Source organism: Alligator sinensis, unplaced genomic scaffold, assembly GCF_000455745.1.
Source record: "Alligator sinensis unplaced genomic scaffold, ASM45574v1 scaffold608_1, whole genome shotgun sequence".
NCBI classification, from domain to species: domain Eukaryota; kingdom Metazoa; phylum Chordata; order Crocodylia; family Alligatoridae; genus Alligator; species Alligator sinensis.
The window spans coordinates 659,737-684,697 of NW_005842799.1; the positions used below are offsets into that span (position 1 = coordinate 659,737).

The 24,961-nt window shown below is 45.7% G+C and overlaps 1 protein-coding gene across 1 annotated transcript in view; it reads right to left on the minus strand.

The window, feature by feature from the left end:
* CATSPERB (cation channel sperm associated auxiliary subunit beta) overlaps positions 1 to 24,961 on the minus strand; it is a 79,547-nt gene that overhangs the window by 31,041 nt on the left and 23,545 nt on the right. The window contains exons 11-15 of the mRNA XM_006035097.2: positions 24,099 to 24,253; positions 21,928 to 22,121; positions 15,891 to 16,238; positions 6,457 to 6,596; positions 3,055 to 3,252 (exon numbers count right to left, since the gene is read on the minus strand). Of these exons, the coding sequence (XP_006035159.1) occupies positions 3,055 to 3,252; positions 6,457 to 6,596; positions 15,891 to 16,238; positions 21,928 to 22,121; positions 24,099 to 24,253 (1,035 nt within the window). The remainder of the gene's footprint in view (positions 1 to 3,054; positions 3,253 to 6,456; positions 6,597 to 15,890; positions 16,239 to 21,927; positions 22,122 to 24,098; positions 24,254 to 24,961) is intronic.

The window sequence follows — 24,961 nt, forward strand, 5'->3', positions numbered from 1 at the left end:
AGCATGCATCCCTGCCTGTGGCAGGGGGTCAGGCTAGATGATCTGTTCAGGTCCCTCCTGACCCTAGCTACTATGAAACTATGAAACTATGGAAGTTGTAATTAATGTTTTTCAGGTGATTATCCCTAGGAAGTGTGTGAGAGTATATATATGTTTTATTGATTTATAAACAGGGAGATAAATACACTCACATAATAATCCAATAGGGGTGCATCGATAGAGAATTTGGGGCTGATACCAATAGCTGATATTTAAGGAGGCATATTGGCCTATACCGATCTGATTTCCAATATAGCTGCCTCCAGCTGGTAAGTCTGGTGTGGTGGAAGCGGGGGAAGGGCTGTGTGTGGGGGGCAGATCAACTCCCCCTATGGTGAGGGAGGGGCCGGGGCAGGGGTAGGGGCAAGGGCAGGGGCTGCCCAGGTGGGGTAGGGTGGGATGAAACCAAAGGCGTGGCTCCTGGGGGAGAGGTGGCTGCCACCACTCCTTGCACCCTGGGATGGCAAAGGAGGGGGGCGTGTGCCCCCAGATCTGTGCAGGGCAGGTTGGGACGGATTGCAGCCAGGGCTGCGCGGGGCTCTTCTCTGCGGGAGCTGGGCTCAGAGCAGGTGCCGGCAGTGCTTGGAGGATGCTGCATCCACCCGAAATTTCACCACTGCTCCACTCCCAGCCACCTGGTACAGCTGGGAAGAGCTGGGGCTGCACTGGGAGGCTGGCAGCAGCAATGCTGGGAATGGAGCGGTGGTGAAATTTGGGGTGGATGGAGCATCCTCCCAGCACTGCCGGCACCTGCTCTGAGCCCAGCCTCCACTGAGAAGAGCCTCATGCAGCCCTCACTACAACCTGCCCTGCCCTGGCCCACACAGATCTGGGAGGCACATGCCCCACCCCTATGCCCTCCCAGGGTGCAAGCAGTGGCAGGAGCCAGCTCCCCCTGCACAAGTCACGGCTCTGGCCCTTTCCCCACACCCTGCCTGGGCAGTCCCTGCCCTTGCCCCTGTCCCCTCCCTCACTGTGGAGGACACTGATCTTCCCCGCCCATGCCCCTTCCCTCCTTCTCCCCTTCCACCACACCAGACTTACCAGCTGGAGGCAGCTCTCCATGCTGCTGGCTGTGCTCCTCGCTGCCTGAGTGCTGTGCTGTGGCTGCACGCAGCATGGGCATTTATTGGCCAAATTATTGGTCCCATCAGGCCAATTTCCAATACAGCCAGTTTTCTTGATATTGGTACTGATCTGATATCGGACCGATGTATTGGTGCACTTCTAAATCCAACCAAAAATCAAGTTATGAATTCACCTAATTGGCTGTGCAGGTCAAATCAAAACAAAATTACTGCACTGGCCAATTTCCAATACAGCCAGTTTTCTTGATATTGGTACTGATCTGATATCGGACCGATGTATTGGTGCACTTCTAAATCCAACCAAAAATCAAGTTATGAATTCACCTAATTGGCTGTGCAGGTCAAATCAAAACCAAATGAATGCACTGCTAAGCTTGTTTCTATTTCTCAAAATCTCTTGCTTCTGGAGAATCAGTCAGAAGAACAATCAGTGAAGAAGATGCAGTGTGATGATAAGTTGCCCTTGCCCATAGACTCATTGGTAAAACTGTCCTTTAGTGAAAGACTGTGTGGTTCAAGTAGTTCTGAATCTGATTCCAAAATGGAACTAATAAGTAATGCAAGTGATTCTACGGGTAGTGACAGTGAAAGTGGAGGTGCCACAATGACCTCAGTGGAAGAGAGTTAAACTCTGTTGAAGTAGATGCGTGGACAACCACAGCATATCCATACTTTATTGGGTGTGCTAAAATTAGTGTGTCAACAGTTTTCAGCGCCTTATTTTTTTTCTCCAATTTAAACAAACAATGTAAGGGAAGTACATGCTATTGTGTATTGTGTTTACATTTTTACAAGTATTCCAATAAAAATAATTTCTTTCCACATAAAGCTTTGCATTTGTTTGAATATACCATTTAAACCACATTAAGTGTGCTGTATTTTTTTTCCTAATCAAATATTTCAGTTTAAATAGTTATGGCTACTGGGACATAAAATTAGCATGGGATACTTTTTTAGTTTTGTTTACTAAATAAAAGTTAAATTAACATGTTAAATCAGATGACGTTCTACTTAGGGCACTGGAAAATTTTCTGGAAAACCCATATCTCTAGGGACATGTGCCTCAGATACCACCTAAAGCAGTGGCTTTCTTTTTAGACTTAAGGCACCCCTGAATAGACTCAAGGCACCCCTAGGAAAATGCCAACCCTTAGCTTTCATCTGTTTTTTGACTACAGGAAAATAAAAGAACAATTCTTCTGTTGCAAATAACTCAGTCCACAAAAGGGAAGAATGTATTTAACACTATGGATTCCTATTTGAAATCTCTGAGTTTCTCATATGAATCATATCTGTACACTTAACAGTGTTAACACTGCATGACACCCTGTGGCATCCTTGAAAAGTTCTCAAGGTACCCCAGGGTGCCATGACACCCTGGATGAGAATCACTGGCCTAAAGGGAGGGGCACTAGAAGGAGGAGAGCGGGGTGCCTCACTCTCCAGTGCACTCCCCAGCTGCACATTGCAGCAATGCAGGCAGTGTCTGTTATGGGGTGCAAGGTGTGCTGGGAATCATAGTCTTACAGAGCGGCAGTGGAGTTTGTTGCTGTTGGAGGAAGAGCTGACCTAATGTTGTGCTATCAAAATCAGCAACTCTGTGCTATCAAAATCAGCAACTATTTCCCCTTTTTACATAGGTTTTGTTGACAAAAAATGGGATGAAAGTCCTCCATCAGGAGCAGCAAACTCCACTGCCACTCTAGAGAACTGCAGTTCCCAAAGCACCTTACAATCCATGATCCACATTGCTTATGTGGCTGCTTCTGTGTGCTGCCTAGTTGGGGAAAGGTGAGTGAGGGTACATTCTTCTCATGTTATACCTCTATGTGGATGCATAAAACGAAAAGCTCCCTTGAGGCTTTTTGACCATTTCTTTCTTTATATACAGATTTGCAGATATTATGTAACAAATGCTCTTTCTTACCGGAAGCTGTGTTAACAGTTTGAAGCCATGGTCATCTTTTGGATCTCCATGCAGCCAATTTTCAGTTGAGATTGTAACAGGAGGGATGTAGTGCATAGATTTACCATACGAGCAGGCAGTTTTTAGTGTTATGACAAAAGTTGATATGTCACAAATAAGTGATGCTCTTGTGAGTATCACAGCTACTGAAGATTTGCCCTGTGGAATTTCATATGGTGAAAATATATTAGTACACCCAAAACAGAGAGTGCCTGTTAAATGAACATAGGCAACAACACAAAAAATGACCTATTGATCATAACATTTTCTCTAGAAATGGTTTTATAGCAATAGACATTATAGTAGTGCTTCATGATTTGCTTTCATGGCCTATTGGTCATTAGGGAAGAGTTCAAGAGGATGACTTTGATGTAGTTTGGGACTATTTAACAAGAAACTGATCTCTTCCCATAAAATAAACCTGAAGTTTTAAATTATACTGTTTTATATGGAGCAGGCTGTATTTTGTGAGGGGTCCTTGACTCGGGAATTCACTCTTTCACTAACTCCACCAAAGCCAGGAGTTCTGTACTTTAAAGTACATGTTATCAAAGCCACCTTTTATACCATAACACTTTGGGAAAGGGTGAGTTAAGGATAATGGGAGGATAAAAGAGGAGAATATTATGACTAACAGAATTAAGGTGAGTAAATACTGTGTACAGGCAGGTCATATTACTGATGCTAATGTTATCTATGATAACATACATTTATAGTGACTGGGTGCATCTATATGTGCAATCAATTTGAAGCAATAAACTCTGGTGCAGTTTGAGCAAGAGTAAACTACACGTGGGTGCAGCATCTACATGTGAACCCACGACAGCAACAATTTGAGCCAAGGCGGAACAGTTTACACCAAGCCCATTCCTGCCCTGCCTTGCCCCAGGCTCTGGGTGGTGGTGTCTGGCAGTGGAGGGGCTGGCTGCAGTATGAAGGTGCTGAAAGTGCAGAGATGTGTGGCTAGGTGGCAGGCAGAAGTGTGCCCCCCTGCTGCCTGGGCTGATGGGATGCAATTTACGCCTACAGTCATCAGCGTCTACATGTGCATTTAATTGCAGTCAGTTACTCTGCCGTGAGATAACAGTGTCCCTGATAGTACTGATAGGAACAGTACTATCTTATGGTGGTGTTAATTAGTTTACTGCAGCCCAGTACTGTTGCACGTGTAGACAGTGATGCTTTACTCCACAACTAATTAGTCTACTCCACAGTCAAGTGCATGTGTAGATGTGGCAACTGTGAAAGTGTCCACATCAATGGAAGAGGAATATATACAAACTGTCAGAATGAAAGAAATGGCATTTCAATAAGGCATGTTTTTTCCCAAGCTGTTCTCTACTACTTGATCATTTTTGCTTTAATCTTAGAGCTATATATGTTGAAAGTCACTGTGAAAGGAAAGCCAGATGGGTGACTCACATATCACAAATTTAAGATTTTCACTCTTATCATGGTCCTTTCCCAAGGGACATTCTCACTAACATCCCTACATTATAGGGATATATCAATCTGTATATATTAATCTTAAATGAGTACATCTAGAAGCAAATCAAATCATATACACCCATGTATAAATCAAACATGAAAAGGACTCTACTCTGAGATCAGAAAATAAACTGCAAGGGTAATGAATAACATAAACAAATTGCAATAGATCACAACAAGGGGAAAGAATTAAGAACAAAACATCAGGGACAGGGGATACCTTCCATATATTCATTTTCAAGAACAGCCTGTATATGTGTCTTGGGCAATACTCATTCCACTGGTGGAGCTCATAGATCTATATGAGAGCTATGCAAGGGTGAAGAATCAACAGCAATAACTTTCTGTAAAATGTTGATCAGATGTATGCAGTCATGGGAAAAGTTTATGAAAAATGTAACTAGTTAAAAGTTAGCAGCCTTTAAAATTAACTTGAGTTAAGTTAAAAGTTAAATATTTCCACTTTTAACTAGTTAAAAGGCAAGTTAAAAAGAGAGTAATTAGGTAAAAGTGAAGTTAATTCATGAGAAATGCATGAAACATGGTGAATTGCCTCTTGGCATCATTTTTCATTTTCAAATGCAATAAGTGGGTTTCTTTTCCATAAGCCCACAGAAGCACACTAATTTACTCAGAACTCACCCTGCTTTACCTAAAAACAATGTTATACTTGTCATACAGTTTTCAGAATAAGAATTTACCAATACCTATATAATGTTAGATCCTTCTCACCCTCTCCATGTGAAGTACTTTGTAAAAGTCAATGCATCATAGAGGCATACCAGAATAACAGAAAGGAGATATTCAGGTGACAAATTAAAGCTGTTTCCACAGAAAACCTCTGTTGTTACAATTTGTATTTCTCAAAAGGTAACAAAAGGGTATGAAATATATCTGAATTAGAAATAATGAAAGCGTCTGAAAATCAAAATTAGACTGAAATAAGAAAATCAGTTTAAATGAGAAAAAGAATGTTCAGTTGCATAGCAGAAACTGTTTAATCATGCTTATTGAACTGCAGCAAAAGCTGTATTTCAAAATTTACATCTGACAATTTTCCTCATCTGTCTTGCAAAACTAAACCCCCACTACCGAACAATCGCTCTGCATGGGCAGATGAGGGAATGCTTGTGTTATAACAGATAAATAGCTTTTCTATAGTAGGTGACATCTCAGATAAGTTTTTCACAGATGAGAAGTAATTCTCAACTTCTTGGGCCCTGGGCTGCTGGTTCTGATCTTCATTAAAATTAAAAAAGTCATCATCTGCTTCACCCTGACTACTTGCTGCCACTCCTACTGCGATCAATGTCTCTGCTTGCTTGTTCTTGTTCCCACTCCTGCAGCCAACTGGCTACCCTGTTGACTTCTGAAAATGCCAGGATGAACTAAGGAACTCTGGGACTTGTAGTTCTTAAGAGACCATATCTCATAGGAAGGCACACTACTCTGTCTCTCATCAAGAAGTCCTAGACTTTCAATAAAGAAATATTGTTCCCTGTAAGTCCTAGAGAGTGGCTGTCAGGAAAAACTCTGGGAAAACTATATTTCAATTTTTTAAAACTTTTAACTTATACTTTAAAAAAAGTTAATTTTAACTTTTTTTTTAACTAGTTAAAGTTAAAAGTTGACAACTGAAAAATTTAACTATTTAAAGTTAAAAGTTAGCCATTTCTTTAACTTTTTAACTAGTTAATTAACTAGTTAATTCACATGACTGGATGTATGTATTCTATATGAAACAAAACTACAGTAACACCAGTCCCTGATGCATGCATAATCTTCAGGTCTGCCTTTCAATTATGAAAACATTTCTAAATAAAACAGATACTATTGTAGGAGACAGGATATTACTTATCATTTGTCTGTTCTTACTTGTTTATAAAACTTGCTTATAACAGAGAATTCTATTATGTAACTGTCAGTATCATCCCAGTATTCTTTGGTTTCCACTTCAACTAGGGAAGGATTTCCAACCACTACCTTCATCAATGGAATATGAAAAACTGGAAAGCCTGTGAAACAAAGAATAAAAATGAAAATAATGACTTGGAATCCTATATTTCCTTGTTATAGAAACACTTAGGAAATAATCATTTAAGCAAAGAGCTCCATTCAAAATGCAAGCTCTGTGACTAAGAACAGGAAAAGGAATGGCCTTTTCCTTACACATAGCTCAGCATGTCCTCCTCATCTTCAGTAACTGCTTCTTCATTTGGCTGAATTTATTATTTGATCTCTCATTGCCATTGATGCATTATGCAGAAGGTGGGTTCAAAAGTCATATCTTCATATTTCCTGTTATCTTTTATTATAGTGATCATGCTATAGGTCTTCAACCAAAATAATTACTAGAGACATTTTTTACAGCCAAGCTCTATATTACAGCCATATCTGCTTTGATCCCACTGATACCAGAGGACTCTAGAACAGGGTTTCCTACACTTACAGTACAATTCCAAAACCATAGCCACTTAAATCAACAGAGCCAGACTAAGACCCCCCACTGACCAATATCAACCCCATAATAATGACAAGAGAATCCCTCAAGTCATTACTTACAGCCCCCAGCTTGAACACCTGCAACACACCACTTATGACTTCCAACACCTCTTGGACAATGATGACCATCTCAGTCTACCACTGGGGGACAAGTCTGTCCTGGTTTACAAACATCTCCCAACCTTAAATGATATCTTTGGAGTAAAAGACTACCTAACTCCAATTCTCACTAAACCACTAGGACTTGCTGTGCCTCTCATTAATGCAGACCACATCATCACTGGATCAAACAATATGAATTATAACATCTGAGATTAATTCACTGTAGCTTTCTGTGCCTCTCCCCCCGAGCATCGCGCATCTGGGTGTCTTTTGAACCTCGCCATCGCCTTCTGGGCTGCACAGCCAGGCTACTGGAGCAGCCTTGGGTCAGCTCCCCAGGGGTCTCGCCTGCCACGTCTTTGATGATGATTGTTTTTCTAGCAGGAGGATGGTGTCAGGTCCCATCTTGCCTGGTACTCCCTCTTGGTCATCCTCGTGGCCATTGCTTCTCAGAGCTCCACCTCCCCTACACCCCGCCTACCGCCAACCGTGATGTTGTCTGTCAGGGCTGGTGTTCTGGCCCTCACTGACACTTGGTTATTTAGGGGCTGCGGCTATGGGCTACAGGTGGTAACTGCACTGAACGTACGCCACTGCCCTTCGGTGTCTCCCAGTTCACGCTGTGCCTGACTCCGCCCAGGTCTCGGGACGGCCCTTGGTGCGTCGTTCCCACCCTGGGTTTGGTACCTGTTGTCTGGTGTCTGTGTCTGGGTTCTGGCTCCATTTTCTCCACCAGTGTCCCAGCCCTGGCTATTGCCAGCCTCTGCCCACACCAGCCTCGTATGTGACTCCTTGGGCCCTCACTGGCCCGACTTGCCTTCTGTGGTTCCCCCTCTGGGGTGCCACCATGTCTCCTCCTCTGTAGGATCCTTGGCACTCTCTGGCCTCTCCAGGCTGGTTGGGGACACTACTTCTGGTCCCCCCTGGCTTCCTTCCTGCTGGGCCTTTTATCTTGGCACCAGGTGGCCGCCTGGCCAATTGCCCTTGGCATGCTTTTACAAAGCATGCCCAAACAGATGCGGAAGCCATTCCTGGCTCCTCCTGGCTCTGCCACGGAGTTTCCTTTTCCTTTTGATCTTGGTCTGCGGCGGCTCCTACCGCCGTGGTTTCACTTTCACTGTTGCCAGCCACCAGTGCGGCATCCCGCTGCCTTTCTCCTGCCTCTAGTAAGCTTCCTCCACCCCCCCCCCCCATTTAAGTTGCCTTGGGGCGTCTCATTGTCCATTTCTTTCCTCTCAACGCACCTCGATAGGAAATCAGCAACGTGATTAGCCGACCCTGCTCGATATCTTACTTTGAACTGAAATGGCTGTAGTGACAATGTCCATCTGGTTATCCGGGCATTGTTGTGCTTAATATTCAGCCATTGTAGGGGTGCATGATCAGTAACTAGGTCGAACTCTTGCCCCATTAAGTAATATCTAAAATAGTTCACTTTATGGTTAGGCACTCCCTTTCAATGGTGGAATACCTGGTTTCTGTGCTGTTTAACTTTCAGCTAGCATAGGTGATCAGGCGCTCTACACCCCCTTGTTCCTGGCAAAGCACTGCCCCTATGGCTGTCTTGGAGGCATCTGTCTGTAGAATGAAAGTTTTTGAGAAGTCGGGTGTTATGACAACCACTTCACTACACAAATCTTTTTTGACATCTTCAAACCCTTTCGCCATCTCAAGTGTCCACTTTATGGGGCCCTGTACTTTCCCTCTTATAGCCTCCATTAGCTCTATGAAATGAATTGCCTGTAATGGTTCGCTAGTCCCAGGAAAGCCCGCATCTGTTGCTTTGTCCGCGGAGGCAGGTATCTTTTTATTATATCTATCTTACTTGCTACAGGGCATATCTTACCTTGCCCTACTCTAAATCCCAAGTAATTCGTCTCTCGCACCCCTAAGGTGCATTTTTTTGGGTTAACCGTCAGGCCTACCCAGCGTATTTCTTGCAGCACCGCTGCTACATGGCATAAGTGCTGTTCCCAAGTCTGTGAGTAAATTAGTACATCGTAGATGTATGCGGCTGCATACATTGTGTGTGGGGCTAGCATGTGGTCCATCAGGCATTGGAAGGTTGCAGCGGTCCTGTGCAGGCCGAAGGGCTTCCGTGTAAACTCATACAGCCCCCAGAGGGTGCCAAAGGCTGTCTTCGGCTGGTCTCTTCCTGCCATGGGGATTTGCCAGCATCCTTTTGCCATGTTGATAGTGGAGATATATTGAGCCTGCCCTATCCGCTCTAGTAGTTCTTCTACATGTGGCATGGGGAAGGCATTGAATTTGGCAACCTCATTAACCTTCCAAAAATCAATGCATAGTCAGAACGTACCATCACTCTTCGGCACTATTACTATTGGACTGTGCCAGGGACTATGCGACGGCATGATGACCCCTTGGGTCAGCATCTTTCGTAGCTCTTCCCAGACCTTCTCTCACCAATGATGTGGGATGGGCCTCCGCCTTTCTCATATGACGACCCCCTTCAGTGTATGTATCTCGTGTTGTATCCCTTGGGCCCGTCCGGACCTCTCGTCGAATACTTCCCGGAACTTTACCATCATCCTTCCCAACTGGTCGCACTGGCGGGCGTTGAGTTCAGAGCCGTACATTGGTGGACCGCCTGGTTCTGGCCCTTCTGGTAGCTCTTCTGCCTCAGGTCCTAGGTCCTCCCAGGGGTCTTCTGGGCTCAACAGCCAGCCTTCTGGCTCCTGCCATGCCCTCAATAAGTTGACACGGTAAATTTGCCATTCTTTTCTCTGCCTGGGGCTATGGACTTTGTGGTCCACTGGCCCTGCCTGCCACACAATTTCGAATGGGCCTTGCCACTGCATCAGCAATTTGTCTTCGGTAGTGGAGAGCAGTATGAGGACCTTATCCCCAACGTGGAAGTCTCGGGTGCGGGCCCCTTTGTCATACCCACATTGCTTGTTCCACTGGGCCTCAGCCAAATGTTCCTGGGCTAGCTGCCTCACCTTCGTTAACCGCTCTAGCATTTCCTGTTGGTAGTGGTGTACCCCAACTTTGGGCTGTCCCGTGTTTTCCCATTCCTCTTTTACCCCTTGCAACAGCCCCCGGGGCTTGTGGCCATATATCAGCTCAAATGGGGACAGCCACATGGACACCTGTGGGGCATCCCTCAGTGCGAAGAGGAGGAGTATTAGGATCAAATCCCATATCCTCGTTTTGTCCTGGGCACATTGCCGCAATAGGCATTTAATTGTGACATTTAGGCGTTCTACCAGCATGTTGGTCTGCGGGTGGTAGACCGAGGTATAGAGTTGCCATATCTTCAACAGCTGACACATGGCCCAGATGACCCCAGACATAAAGTTTGTCCCCTGGTCCGTGATTATCTCTCTTAGAACTCCCACCTGGGACACGCATTCTAATAATTCCTCCGTGATCTAGGGGGCTGTCACTGATCACAGTGGTATAGCATCCGGGTAGTGTGTAGCATAGTCAATGATGACTAATATATATTAATGCCCAGCGCTACTCTTGATTAAGGGCCCCACCACATCTAGCACTATCCAATCAAAGGGTACCTCAATGAGGGGCATCGGTTGTAATGGTGCCCAGGGGGGCCGTCTCTCCTGGACCTTCTGGCTCTCTGGGCAGGCCTCACAATGCCACATAATGTCATCCCTCATCCCCGGCCAGAAAAACCACTGCCCCACTCTGGTCACTGTCTTAATAGTTTCATACTTGGCAGGGTCGGAAGGGACCTGAGCAGGTCATCAAGTCTGACCCCCTGCCATGGCAGGAAAGAGGACTGGGGGCAAACAAACCCGGCAAGGCGTTCATCCAGTATCCTTTTAAAGACCCCCAGGATAGGATCCAGCACCACTTCTCTTGCAAGTTGGTTCCAGATCCTAGCCACCCTGACAGTGAAGTAGCGCCTCCTGATATCTAGCCTGAATCTACCCTCTGCCAGCTTGTGACCATTATTTCTTGTTACTCCTGGTAGTGTTCGGGGGAACAGGGACTCCCCCAATGCCTGCTGGTCTTGTCTGCCCTGAGGTGACCACCCATCAGGCTGGCATGTGCCAACCTCCATACCTTCTCATGGAGTCTCCTAGGGACTACTAGCTGTTGGGTCCACTCCCCTTGGACTGGGCATTTTGCCACCTCATATAACAAACCCTGATATATCCAAAAATAAGTGTCACTTATGTCCATCCCAGGCTGTATGGAAACTTCTTCCACCAGGGCCACTTCCATCTCCCGGATCCTCTGTAGTTCGCTGTCCTCCTCTTGGGCCGTATGAAAGTGCATGTCCTCGGTGCTCATCCCAAGGCTAACCTACTATTCCTCGCTGGATAAATTCGAATCCTCTTCTGCTATCCAACCTTCCTCTCAGGTCTTCCCTGTCTTAGTTCTTCAATATGCACTTCTTCTAATATTTCACAGAGGGGTGGCCAATCTCTTCCTACAATCATCTGGCCATCCAGTTGTGGAGCCAGACTGATGAGTAATCTGCCTTTGCGACTGGCAATCCTCACGTCCACAAAGCCCCTTTCGTATTATTTGGTTTTGCCGTGTATGCAGCGCATCCGGACTGGAGGGCACCATTCAATGACACTCAGGGGGATCGCCCCGGCCCGTATCAGTGTTTAGGAGCAGCGTAGCCCATAGTGGCTTGCCTGCCACCCACGCTGTCACCATCGGGCGGTCCCATCCCTCTACCTCTTTGCAATGCCTGAAGCTACAGCCCATTTCTACGACTGGTTCATGGACCTCATGGTGCGCCTTCAACCATGTCACCTCTCCGGTGGGTCTCCACTTCTCTGGGGCCCCTAAGGCACATTCCCAAGACACGTGCCATGTCTTACCACACTGGTAACATACAATTCCTCACCTGCTATAGCATACAGGTCCCCGCCGGGTCTCATCCTCCCTCTTAGGAGTCGCTCCTGTACTTCTGTAGTTCTTTTTCCGCAGTGGCTCCCCTTCTGAGGTAGTGAAAGCCTCTGCAACCCTTAAGGCTTCAGCGGTCATCCAAGAAAAATGTTGGCACATCCATAGCTGGGTGTCCTCATCCAGATCCTTCACAAATTATTCCAGTAGGATCTGGTCAGCTAGGGCTGCTCGATCAACCTTTCCTGGTGGCACCCATTTATCTAAGATCTTTCCATAACTGCCTCAAGTTTTGGGGCCTGCAGTCTTCTTTGCTCTTTCAGGCCTGGAACAGCCTGCGATAGTGGTCTGGGGAGAGTTCCAACTGCTGTAATATCACCACCTTGACTTTTTTGTAATCGTAAGCCTCTTCCCACAGCAAGACCCTATAAGCGGCCTGCGTCTTGCCCAATACTAGGGACCTGAGCTGGCTGGCCCATTGCAGCCAGTCCACCCCAGCCAGGATCGCCATTCTCTTGGAAGATTCAATGTAGGTCTCTACATCATCCTCTAACATCATACGATGCATTCGGAAAGCGGTCCAGTTTCAGTGCATCCATTCCTGTTGTTGGATGGCTTGTTGTTGTTGGACCTCAAGAACTTTTGACACTGCATGCAATATCTGGCCTAACAATTTGATCTGGGGGTTTAGGTTCACTTCCATAACCGTATCAGCCTCCAGGGTTTCCCTGGCTTCATCGTGACCGGCCAATGCACCAAGTTGTAGCTTTCCGTGCCTCTCCCCCTGAGCGTCATGCGTCTGGGTTTCTTTCAAACCTGCTGTCACCTTCTGGGCTGCACGGCCAGGCTACTGGGAACGGCCTTGGGTCAGCTCCCCAGGGGTCTCGCCTGCCATGTCTTTGATGATGATTGGTTTTCTAGCAGGAGGATGGTGTCTGGTCCTGTCTCCCCTGGTACTCCCCTTCGGTCATGCTCGTGGCTATTGCTTCTTGGGGCTCCACCTCCCCTACACCCTGCCTAACACCAACCGTGATGTTGTCCATCGGGGCTGGTGTTCTGGCCCTCACTGACAGTCAGTTACTTAGGGGCTGCATCTGTGGGCTACAGGTGATACTTGCACTGAGTGGCCACCACCACTCTTCGGTATCTCCCAGTTCACGCGGTGCCTGACTCTGCCCGGGCCTCAGGACGGCCCTTGGTGCGTTGTTCCCACCCTGGGTTTGGTACCTGTTGTCTGGTGTCTGTGTCTGGGTTCTGGCTCCATTGTCTCCACTGGTGTCCTAGCCCCTGCTGTTGCCAGCCTCCGCCCACGCCAGCCTCGTAGGTGACTCCTTGGGTCCTCGCTGGCCCAACTTGCCTTCCGTGGTTCCCCTCTGGGATGCCACCATGTCTCCTCCTCCGTAGGATCCTTGGCACTCTCTGGCCTCTCTGGGCCAATTGGGGACACTACTTCCAGTCCCCCCAGCTTCCTTCCTGCTGGGCCTGTTATCCTGGCACTGGGTGGCCACCTGGCCAATCACCCTTGGCACACTTTTACAAAGCGTGTCCAAACAGACATGGGAGCCATTCCTGGCTCCTCCTGGCTCCACCTCAGGTTTTCCTTTTGATCTTGGTCCATGGCAACTCCCACTGCCGTGTTTTCATTTTCACTACTGCCAGCCACCGGCGCGGCATCCTGCCGCCTTTCTCCTGCCTCCGGTAAGTTTCCTCCACATTCACACTCTTCCATCAACATCATATATGTAATCATTCACTTACAGTGCCTCTCTTCTGTCTATATTGGTCAAATGGGGCAACCTCTAAGTAAAAGAATTAATGGACACTGATTCAAAATCAATTCCAGAAACACACAAAAGTCTGCAGCAGAGCATTTTAACCTCCCCAGACATTCCGTCACTGACCATCACTGACTGTCCTTAAAAGATCTTCAAAAACCAGCCTGAATGCAAAATGGCAGAATAAATCATCTACAGACTTGACTTAACTATAGTCTCACCAGGGACTATGAATTCTTATCACATTACCTGAACTAGTTGTTAACTCCAGTGCCCCTCAAGATATTAATTGTCAGTTGATCCAGTCAACCTACTTTTACATCTCTTAACATGGTCTCCTCCCTGTCCCTTTCTCTTCCATGTAAAACCATTTCTTTCTACCATAACCTTTGGCAAAGTAGGTTGTTGCCTACAAAAGCTCATGCCTCTCTGAACTGGTTAGTCTCACCTTGATACCCTGTCCTAAATTCTGCCTGACTTAAGTGTAACATAGCTAACCACCTCATTGATCATCTCACTCTCTTCTCTGAATCTGACTTTGAATAGGTCCTCTCAGAGACTTGATCTGATTGGTGTGCTTAGAACATGCCTCATTCCCCCACAACAAGATATGCCCCCAGCAAACTTATTTATAGCTATTTCATTTTTAAAACAGAGGTGGTGGTACTGGTAGTGATAGCACTACCCATTCTCTAGTACAGGGGTGGGCAAAATATGGCCTGTGGGCTGGATTTGGCCCATCAGGCCATTCCATCTGGCCCACGGGGACCCTTAAAAATTTAGAAAATTTATATTTATCTGTCCCTGGTTCCTGTAAAAAATGACAAGAGCCAGGGGCAGTATGACGCAGGGAAAGCTAACAGTAGCAAGGCCAGCCCAGCCCCGCCTGGCCTCCAGCCCCCTCCCACCGCCACCCCCCCAAACTGGAAGCCTCTGCCTGCTGCAGCTTTCACTGCTTCCCTGCCTGCCAGTCAGCAGCTCCAGCACCACATGGCCCATGGCTGCATCACCAGATTGCAGGAGAAGAGGGCCCATGCCAGTACCCCAGGTGTGTGCATGTGTGTGCTCACATGTGCGTGTGTGCATGTGTGTGCATGTGTGTGCTCACATGTGTGCGCACGTGTGTGTGTGTGTGTATGTCTGCATGCACATGCGTCCCTGCAGTGAGGAAGGGGGAGAGACAGACAGCGAGAGCAATGAGGGAGGGAGAGACTGTGTGTGTGTGTGTGTGTGTGTGTGTGTGCGTGCTGTGTATGAGGGGGGGAGGCAGAGACAGAGTGTGTGTGTGTGTGTGTGTGTGTGTGTGTGGTGAGGATGCAGGGAGAGCGTGTGTGTGCGTGTGTATGTGTGTGTTTGTTCATCGGGCAAGTCCCACGCACACCCCACCATACACATGCACCTGTCCCTTGCATTGCTATACATGCAGGCCCCCAGGCCACACCTCCTCACACATGCCAGCCACCCTCCCCCCACACAGCCTCCCACAAATCCCATACCTACCCACACCCCACATACCCACACACCAACAGCCCCCCAACAAACCTATACCTACCCTTCCATGTCCCCCACCCCCTACAATATACAAAAGTAAGACTTCATTTTAAGCAATCACTTCTATGTGCACTACACAAACATGTAAATCAGGACATTTTTTAAAATCAAATTAAATAGATGTTCAATTTTTAGAATATAATTTGGTATTTTTCTGGTTCTGAGATGGCAAAAACCCTTGCTGAAAGGAGTATTTCCAGGGGCAAAGGGAGGGCCTTCTGGTGGCAAAAGCCAGGGGTTAGGGGGTGGGATTTCTAATCACAAGATGGCAACCAGGGGAATGCACCTGTCAAAGGGCAGGGCTACCTATGCAGCCCTTGACAGCTTGCCTAAACATTGTAAGCCACCCTCCACTCAAAATGATTGCCTGCCCCTGCCCTGGTAGAATAACATACTAGCTAGAGAACTCACCTAGGACATGGGAGAACCAGGCTAAATGGTCTCATCATCCTGAGGTGGTTCAAGCCCATCTCTTTCACCTTCCAGAAAGAAAACTAGAGCTCAAAAATAAACAATACATTTCAAATTTCTTACCTGTATCAACAGGAGTTACTCTGAATGTAAATGTGTTGACTTCTCCAAGATCCATGTATTTAATGGCATTCTTTGGTAGCTCACTAACTTCTTGTATCCAGTACCTACAATCATCTACCTTAATCTTCCATTGTCTTTCATTCTTAGTACCAAAGTCATATAAGAACCATGTATATGGCTGGAAACTTTTGTTGAAAGGCACTTTGTCAGGCATCGTAGGATGAGCCAAAGCATTCAGATCATCTTTAATCTCAATGATCAAGAAACTGCTATAGCCTGGAATCACCACACTCTTTTCTATATCAGACTGCATGAATATTTTGCTGATAGAAAAATTTTTGCCCTCCTCTAAAATGAAGCAAATAGAATAGTTACATTTTCTGTTTATTAATTTTTAGCATGCAAATCTTGGATCAAGTTATGGCACCCTTACTTATTTTGAGCTGTATTTTACAGTGGAATAACTAGTGGGGGCGATAGGGGCAACTGACTTGGATGCTGACTGGGAAGGAGAGGGGTAAAAAAAAGGCTGCTGCTGGCAGCTCTGTATTTGCAACATGAAACTGAAATCCCCACTTCCACTTTGTCCCAGGGCACCTGGCTGCACCCTGACAGTACTGGTATTTTATCCCTCTACTCATATAAACATGCATGAATTAAGTTATTACTCAATATGAATGACAGTGGCAGAATCTGTATTCAGTAAAAGAATATTCATCAGTAAGAGTTTATGAACAATATTTCATATTGGGTTTCAAGGTTTCGTGTTAGTTATAACAGCAATACATTTCATTAAACAAGGAACTTGGTCCTGTGAACTGCTGAGCACCTAATTTTAATGTGGAAGAGAGAGTGCTCAGTTTCATAAGATGGTGCCCATAGTTCATTTTGAAATGCTTTATTTAACAACCAAATAAAAAACCCCGCTAAGAGCACCAAGTGCCATTACAATAACCAAGCACTGAATAGATGTGGAAGCTCTCTGACCAAACCACCTTTGCTTCAACTATGCCTTTTTGCTGGGAAGGGTCAGCCACAAGTGACATAGGACCTGCTATACAAGCCCTGTAACAGTATGGGATACTGACTTGGTAGGAAAATCCTCAGAAAGCTACTTAAGTCTGCTTTGAAGTTTATTTGTGCACTGCAGCAGGAACTAACAACTGGTCCTAGATCTAATGTAAAGTATTTTTGGGTAAGTGAACTTACAGATTTAATGGAGCATTCTGGTAGGAAAAAGAGTAACAAACATCAGGAACCACATGAAGTTTCCAGGCAGAGAAGATATAATTTGTTTTTTGGTGGACCAATATGGGAACAGATAATGGAGATGTTCACAGAAGTCAAAGATGCCCAAAATAAAGTAAAACAAAATCTAAAGCAGCTGGAGACTTCAAAAAGGGAATTAAAGCAATATGCAGATTTAAAGATATTGGCCCTTTAAGAGGCTTGTAGGAATGTAGCCACCTTAGTTGCTTTTTTTTTTCTTGAGGTACCTAAGGACCAATATGAGGCATCTAGTGTGGAGAAATATTTAGCATCTGCCATTTGCAGCAAAATCTCTTCCTTTCTTTTCATTTCTAAGTGCTAAGAGAACTTCCTGCATGACATTTCTGTCTATAGTCCGAATATTGTCTAGGTCTGTATTTTCTTCCATTGTGGGTGCATTACATATCACCATACGGTGATGTTGCTACGGTGCTGTGCTAAAGCATGGCGCAGTACGGGCAGTTACTGCACTGTGCAGGCAGAGCATGCTTAGATTTCCCTGCTACATCACCATAGCAGTGCACCATACACGGGGAGTGTGCTGCTACGGCAGTGTAACAGGCAATCATATGTAGACCCACGTGATTGCAGTGTTGCCGTAGTGCACCGTATGTAGACGTGCCTACTGTCTGCAGTCTTCATGTTGCTAAAAGCTGCTTTCACTCTTTGCTTGCAGTTAACATACTTTTGGCGACACTAGCAGCTTTCCTTGCCTGAAACATCATGCTTATTTTCTATTGTTTGCAACTTTATTTGCTTTGTAATCAGCTCAACAGTAGCTGAGTCTTGTTTGCCATCCAAAACTTGTGTTCTGTGCTGTTTTAGCTCAGCAGCCTGGCAGATTCAAACTACTTGAACCAAATTTAAGTCTGGTCTTTGAAACTGCATTCTTGACTTAGCAAACAATCAAAAGTCTCTCCTCCTCTTTGATGTCTTGAAACCAATGCCTCCCCAAATCCTCATTTGTTTTAGTCATACAATATTCTTTAAATATAGTCATTATTGTCTCAAAACTGGGTTATTTGCTTTCAATCAGAGCAAAACTATAGAACATAGTTACTGCCTCTGTACCTGCCTGTAACAGGGTGGCCTGTCCCCTTAGAAAGGGGAAGTGAATTCTGGTAAGGACCTTCAGAAAGGAGATAATAAAGGAGTGTCCCACTGGGATGTTAAAACCCAGAGGAGAGAGCAGATGTGGCAGACTGTGAGGGAACAGTTTGCAAGGAGGAGAAGCTAAACTGCTGTGCTGGGAAAACCGAGTGGAAAGTGGTTTTTCTCTTAATGTCCAGAGAGGATGGAGGATTTGGTTTGCTCTATTTGTGTTACTTGAGACTGAAGTTTATTTGGTAGGACCAATAGCTGGTAGGACCAACTGGCTGATTGGCAGCAACTTCAGGCACTGACAGACATGCAGCTCCCCACTGTAACTCATGGTGCTTCACTGAAAGTGTCATGAATTACAGCAATGCCCATTCCCCCCAGACCCAACAGATGTTCACTGTTTAGTTGGTGGGGAGGGGAGAGGAAATCAAGCTCTACTTTGGAGCTGATCCAGTGGAGAGAGGCTGTGTGTCTGCAGTTTCTCTCCCCTTGCCCTGCCCTTCACTCCCAGCTCCAGTGCTGTCTTCAGGATGGGAGGAGAGAGAAAGCAGGTGAGGGAGTTTTTGTCTGGGGTTTGTTCAGTCTAAATTTGGAAGCTCCAATCCACCTGCCCTGTCCTCAAACCAAGCTCCCTCCCGCTGCCATCCTAAAGACAGTACCAGGAGCAGGGCTGATGCAGCCCAGCCCTGTTCATGGGCAGGGACAAACAGCAGTTAATGAAGGTGCTCCATTTTGGAGCACCTTCATCTGAACCCTTAATAAATCTGAACCCACATTAAATGAGGGTTAATTTGTTGTGTGATTGGGCACTTTTAAAGTGCTCTTGCAGCTGTGCACTTCTGTCAAGGCATGGCTGTAGAGCGTTTTCAGGGGGCCAATTGTGCAACAAATATCACTTCTGTCAGTGCCCATAAAGTACCTGCTTACATGGCCCTCTTCAGAAAAATGGTTGCCCCCTGTTCCTCATCTTATTCCGTAGCTCTACTTGCTTCCAAGAATCCTGCAAATATTTGCCTGAATCTCTTCCAGTCTTCTCCCGCACTTCTGGAGAGATTCCGCTACATTGTGACTCTTAGCTTGTCCATTCTTTGCCAAAACATCAGAGATGTCTTTGTAACCCCTCTTGGGGTTATTCTTGGATTATTCTTGGATTCAACAAAAGAACTGTAGTGGGCTTTCAGGAACAGGCAGTATTGTAATGAGGGGTGGATGACTGGAGCACTAGTCCTGAGCACCCAAGGGTACAGTCTCTGGTAACTGTACCTCTTGACAGATGTTAGATATTATCAATATATAATCTAAGGGAGAGAGATAACTGTGGAATCATAGAATCAGTGAGAATTATAGTTATAAAGAAGTAGGGCTGGAAGGCACCTTGAGAGGTCATTTAGACCAATCTGCTGCCTGAGGCAGGATCATCCCTATCCAGAATATCCTATATAAATCCATTGTCTAACTGTAGTAGGTTTGGACCCCAGGAAAAACTGTGATGATGGTGGTCACATGGCTTCTGCCCTGCTCTGGCTCTGTGGGTACCTTCCCTTTTCTCTCATCTGCTATACCTTGATGCAATTAGTTAATTTGTAAAAAGGAAGGCTGCTCTAGGGTCCCAGAGCCAGCTATGTCTGTCTGTCAGCCAGCAGAGGCCCCCTGGATCCAGCTGGTCCCAGTCCTGCCTCTTGAGCACTAGGTGGGCCCTTCTGGCCTGTCTACACCCCAGGGTACCAGTTGTCTTGAGGTCTATTTGTGTTCTCCTTCCATCCCTACAGCCATGCCCATGCCTAACAGATGTTACCAGTTATCACTTTAGGCCTCCTCAGGCCTCCATGCCCCTGTTGCAGCTACTGCCTTCCTGGCTTTGGCCTCTTTTTATCTGGCTGCCCCTCTCAGCCTAGGCCCACTATGCCAGACCTGGTTTCTGGGCTCTGGCCCCTCTCAGTCTAGGCCCATACACTGGACCTGGTTTCCGGGCTTGGGCTCTGGTCATGCCCCTCTCAGGCTGCACCCCTCTTGGGCTGTGGGTCCCTGGCCTTGCAGACATTGCCCTTCTTCATTTTCTGCTTGCAAAGATTGAATCAATTCACGCTCAGGTTTTTTCAATGTTTGTCCATAGCCCAAGTTACACTAACCTCTTAGCAAAACTACACAATCAACCTTTACACAACACCCTAACCTGTTATAGGTAAAGCAGGGGGACCACAGTAGATGATGCAGTATTGCCAACTGTCATGATTTTTGGCATTGTTCTTAAAGTCTACACTTTGGGAATGTGAAAAAAAAGAACTTAGCTCTTTCTTTTATATATATTTTAAAAGAAAGAGCTAAGTTTTTCCAAATCCCAGGATGTCATTCTCCCCTTGTACTCGGCCTTAGTGAGGCTGCAGATGGAGTACTGTGTCCAGTTTTGGGCTCCACACTTCAAAAAGGATGTGGAGAAGCTTGAGAGAGTCCAGAGAAGAGCCACGCGCATGATCAGAGGTCAGGGAAGCAGACCCTACGATGACAGGCTGAGAGCCCTGGGGCTCTTTAGCCTGGAAAAGCGCAGGCTCAGGGGTGATCTGATGGCCACCTATAAATTTATCAGGGGTGACCACCAGTATCTGGGGGAACGTTTGTTCACCAGAGCGCCCCAAGGGATGACGACTAGGTCGAATGGTCATAAACTACTACAAGACCGTTTCAGGCTGGACATAAGGAAGAATTTCTTTACTGTCCAAGCCCCCAAGGTCTGGAACAGCCTGCTGCCGGAGGTGGTTCAAGCGCCTACATTGAACACCTTCAAGAGCAAACTGGATGCTTATCTTGCTGGGATCCTATGACCCCAGCTGACTTCCTGCCCTTTGGGCAGGGGGCTGGACTCGATGATCTTCCGAGGTCCCTTCCAGCCCTAATGTCTATGAAATCTATGAAGAACAGCACCAAAAATCATGAGATTTTTGGCCAAACTGATGTCTTCCTGCTTTCAGAGTTAATATATTCTTAAGAGATTCCAGGAAGAGGGTCACACTCCTGCTACAGAGGAAGGCAAAACCCCACAGTCAATACCAGTCTGGCCACAGGGTAAAATTTCTTCCTGACCTCAAATATGGCAATTTATCTGACCATGAGCAGGCCTGATTGCCCTCCCTACTTTGTTTCACTACTGGCTGTGCTTTTTCCCTTGCCAGCCTCAGTGAGGGAGAGGGTAGAGGTCATCCCTCAGGGACAGAGCTACAGCATTACCCCTCTCACAGCCACCGAAGTCTGGATCCCCTGCTGTCATCATTCAGCTATGGAAAAATCTTGTTTGTCATTTTGCCTTCCCAAAGCAAGGTCTTACTGGAGAATGTGTAGTATGTAAGAAAATACAGTAATATAAACTATTTGGATACAATAAACATATACAATTTTAGGGAAAAGAAGGAAAAAAACAAACTTTGAAATAGTCATCTGTCTGATATTCAAAAACCATATGCCTTGGAAATGAAATGTGAAAAAAATCTAGCCATAATGAAATAGGGGGAAGAAACAGTTCGAACTAATACACCTGACACATGAAGTCCTTTTTATGGAGGTTAAACGTAGCATACACTGATGCAACTAGAGTGGGAGACTTCTGTAAAAGTTTACATATGAGTTTTTTAAACTATCCCCATTACAGTCAATATCTTACAATATCGATACTTACCAGATTTTGAAATATGAAGCCTAACTGAGCTGCTGTCTGATTCCTTAAAAATAGTTAACACATTCACTGCACAAGGACTGTCTATTTCAGATTCAATGTGAAACTTTTTCAGAATGTCTAGGATGATTGAAGATAAATAGTATGGATGATGGTCATGTTGGAAAATATTGACTATCACACCTGATCCTACTGACCTACATTAACAAAAGCACATATCCATTATTAGACTAAACTGTTAATGGAAGTAACTAACATATGCACAGCATGGATGCAGTTTGGCTTTGTTAACTATAAACTCTTTTGTCCGTATTCTGAGACAAACAAAGAGAAAATACTTACCTGTATTGTAACAGGAATTCTTTCAGTGTTTGCCATTGTGTGCTCCACTTCTAGTGATTGACAAACAGGAGAGTGCTTGGTGAATAGCAAAACAAGGATTTCATCATGGCTTTATCAAATTCTGAATGAGATACCTCTACAGCACTGGTCACCAACCAGCTGATTGCGATCGACTGGTCGATTGGGGAGCCCCTGGCAGTCGATTTCAATTTGGGGGGCTAGCTGCCCCAGACTGAGATCGACTGTCAGAGGCTCTGCAATTGGGAGCAGTGGGATGCACGTGGGGAGTGGACGGGATGCAGTCCGGGAGCAGCAGGACGTATGAGTGGCAGGATGCACATGGCTAGGCTGAACTGCACCACCTGCCACTGGGGCCAGGCTGGGTGAGTTGGATGATCCCCCTCTGTGCCCCCTGCCACCGGGTGAATGGGGTCCCAGCTGGGCTGGGCCAGGGGAGGGTCGGAGCCGAGGTGACTCGTCCAGGTGTGCAGGATGGGGGCTCCTGCTGCTGCATGCACCCTGGTAGAGACCCCGGGGGCACATGGCCCCCTGCTCTGTGCACGGGGTGAGGCGGCTGCTGCTGCACATTGGGCTTTGTGCCCCGAGGCTGCTAGCTACTGACCATGCTATATTTTTGAGCCACTGAGGCATTCATCATCAGTCCTCAGCCTAGATTCAACTCCACCAAAGACTGGAGTGGTTAGGGTAGGGTAAACGGGAGGTTGGAGCCCCACAAAGAAGACAGGGACTGGACCCAGGAAGATCACTCACAGGGAACCGCCTCCTAAGAATTTATTCCATCTAGTCATGGCAGGTGGGAGGAAAAAGATCATCCTCCGGGCAGACCAGGCAATCCTACTCTAGAGTCCACCCTGTCACCACCTGTAGGTTGCCAGTCTCTTGGCAGAGGTCAGAGGCCAGATAACGCCTACAGCAGGCACAGGCCTCTACAGGGATTTAGTGCCTATTATCAGTGTACGAGAATAAACTAAATAAAAAGCTAATATAATAAATAGAAAAATCCAGTAAAATAGGGGATGACAACCAAAGATCCATGGGCTGGTGGCTTGCAAAGTCATTCTGTTTGACCTACAGACTTTGGCACCTTTTGGCAGCAGGGGGCTTTGGTGGTAGTCACTCTCTTTGTACTACCGTAGGAAGAAGTATTGGCCATGAGAACTCTTCCTCACACTGCTGTGTAGTGAAGTGGCAGCAGTAGTGGCCAGGTTCTAGTGTCTGCCTTCTAACCCAAGCAGAGTCATTCTGGCCTGCACTAAAACTCCAAACAAAAATTCAAGGACCACAACCTACACTTTTCCATCAAGCAGAATTTGCATGTGAGAAGTCACATTAAACTCAGTAGTCTAAGAAACACCATTCCTATACCATATATATCTTCCCCATGACTGTGCCATTTTACCTTGATTGTTTACTACTAGCATTCTATTGGCCAAGCAGAAGGCAAGCAAATCAAATTTCTGAAGTTTTTCTGTTAGCAATTGGCAAATAAAAGCTTTTCAGTGGTGACAAGGCATCCACAAGTCTTCAATATATGCTTTGCTTGAACTAGGACTGCAAGACTGAACCCATCATTTATAGAATAGGAAAAGTAATAACTGACAGAAAAATTTATATTAATCTACTTATGCAATCCTACAGAAACCAAAGGGTTTGCCCATTTTATGGAGGGCAGAGTTTTGCCAAATATTTCCAAGTTCCTAAAATAGTATTTTAAATGCTTTAAAATAAAAACTACGATAATGAATTTGGCAATGTCATTTTAGCTGATTAATACCTGCTATATTAACTTTAGATACATCATTGATATTTACCCTTGAATTAGTATTTGGTCTTTATGTACATGAGTAAATCTGGGCTCTGGTCTATCACTTGAGCTGTTATTCAAGGCGATATGTTGAAAAAATATCACTTGCTCTTCAGTGACATATTGTACAACCAATGGGTTATCAAAACCTAAGTCAGTCTCCTAGAATAAGAGAGAGAAGGTTATCTTTAGTCTTCTTTTGTTAAATAATATAAAATACAAATTGTACTGATGCCTTCTTAATTTGAGAGATTTTGATTTAACAGTATTATACCAGTTTCCTACTGCATCCTTAGCATGTAGCAGTTTTGCTAATCTCTCTTTTCTTTCCTTAAGGTGAAAATCACCATGGCCAAAGCATACACTCAAAACCCTCTACAACAGCTAAGTACAGCATGATCTCACCAGCCAGTGAAAGGTGGCCTTTGTGAGCCTGCTTACTTTAGAGGGAAGATAATCAGATGATGATTGTTTCCATTAGGAAGGAGAGAGGAACTAGAGGATCTGCACTTCTTTGTACTCTGCAAAAAGGTGCAAAAAGACTGCTCATTACTCCTTCTCATGGACTGAAAATGCAAATACAGGGACTGCACTGTCACTTTACACTTTCTGGGGCTGAGGATAGAGCCCATCCTTTTCTTGCACTTTGTTTATGGGGAAGGAAAAGCATTAGGGCTGTGCAAAGCTTCAGTCCCTGATTCGATTTGGTGGAGATTTGGCCCAATTTGGTGGTCGAATCTCTGAATCTGAATCAAATCAAAGGACCCTTTACTCTCTCCAAATCAAATCGGAACCCTCCAAATCGATTTTGAGAGATTCAGCGATTTGAATATAGACACAGCTTTAAATGTTTTTTCTACATACCTTTAG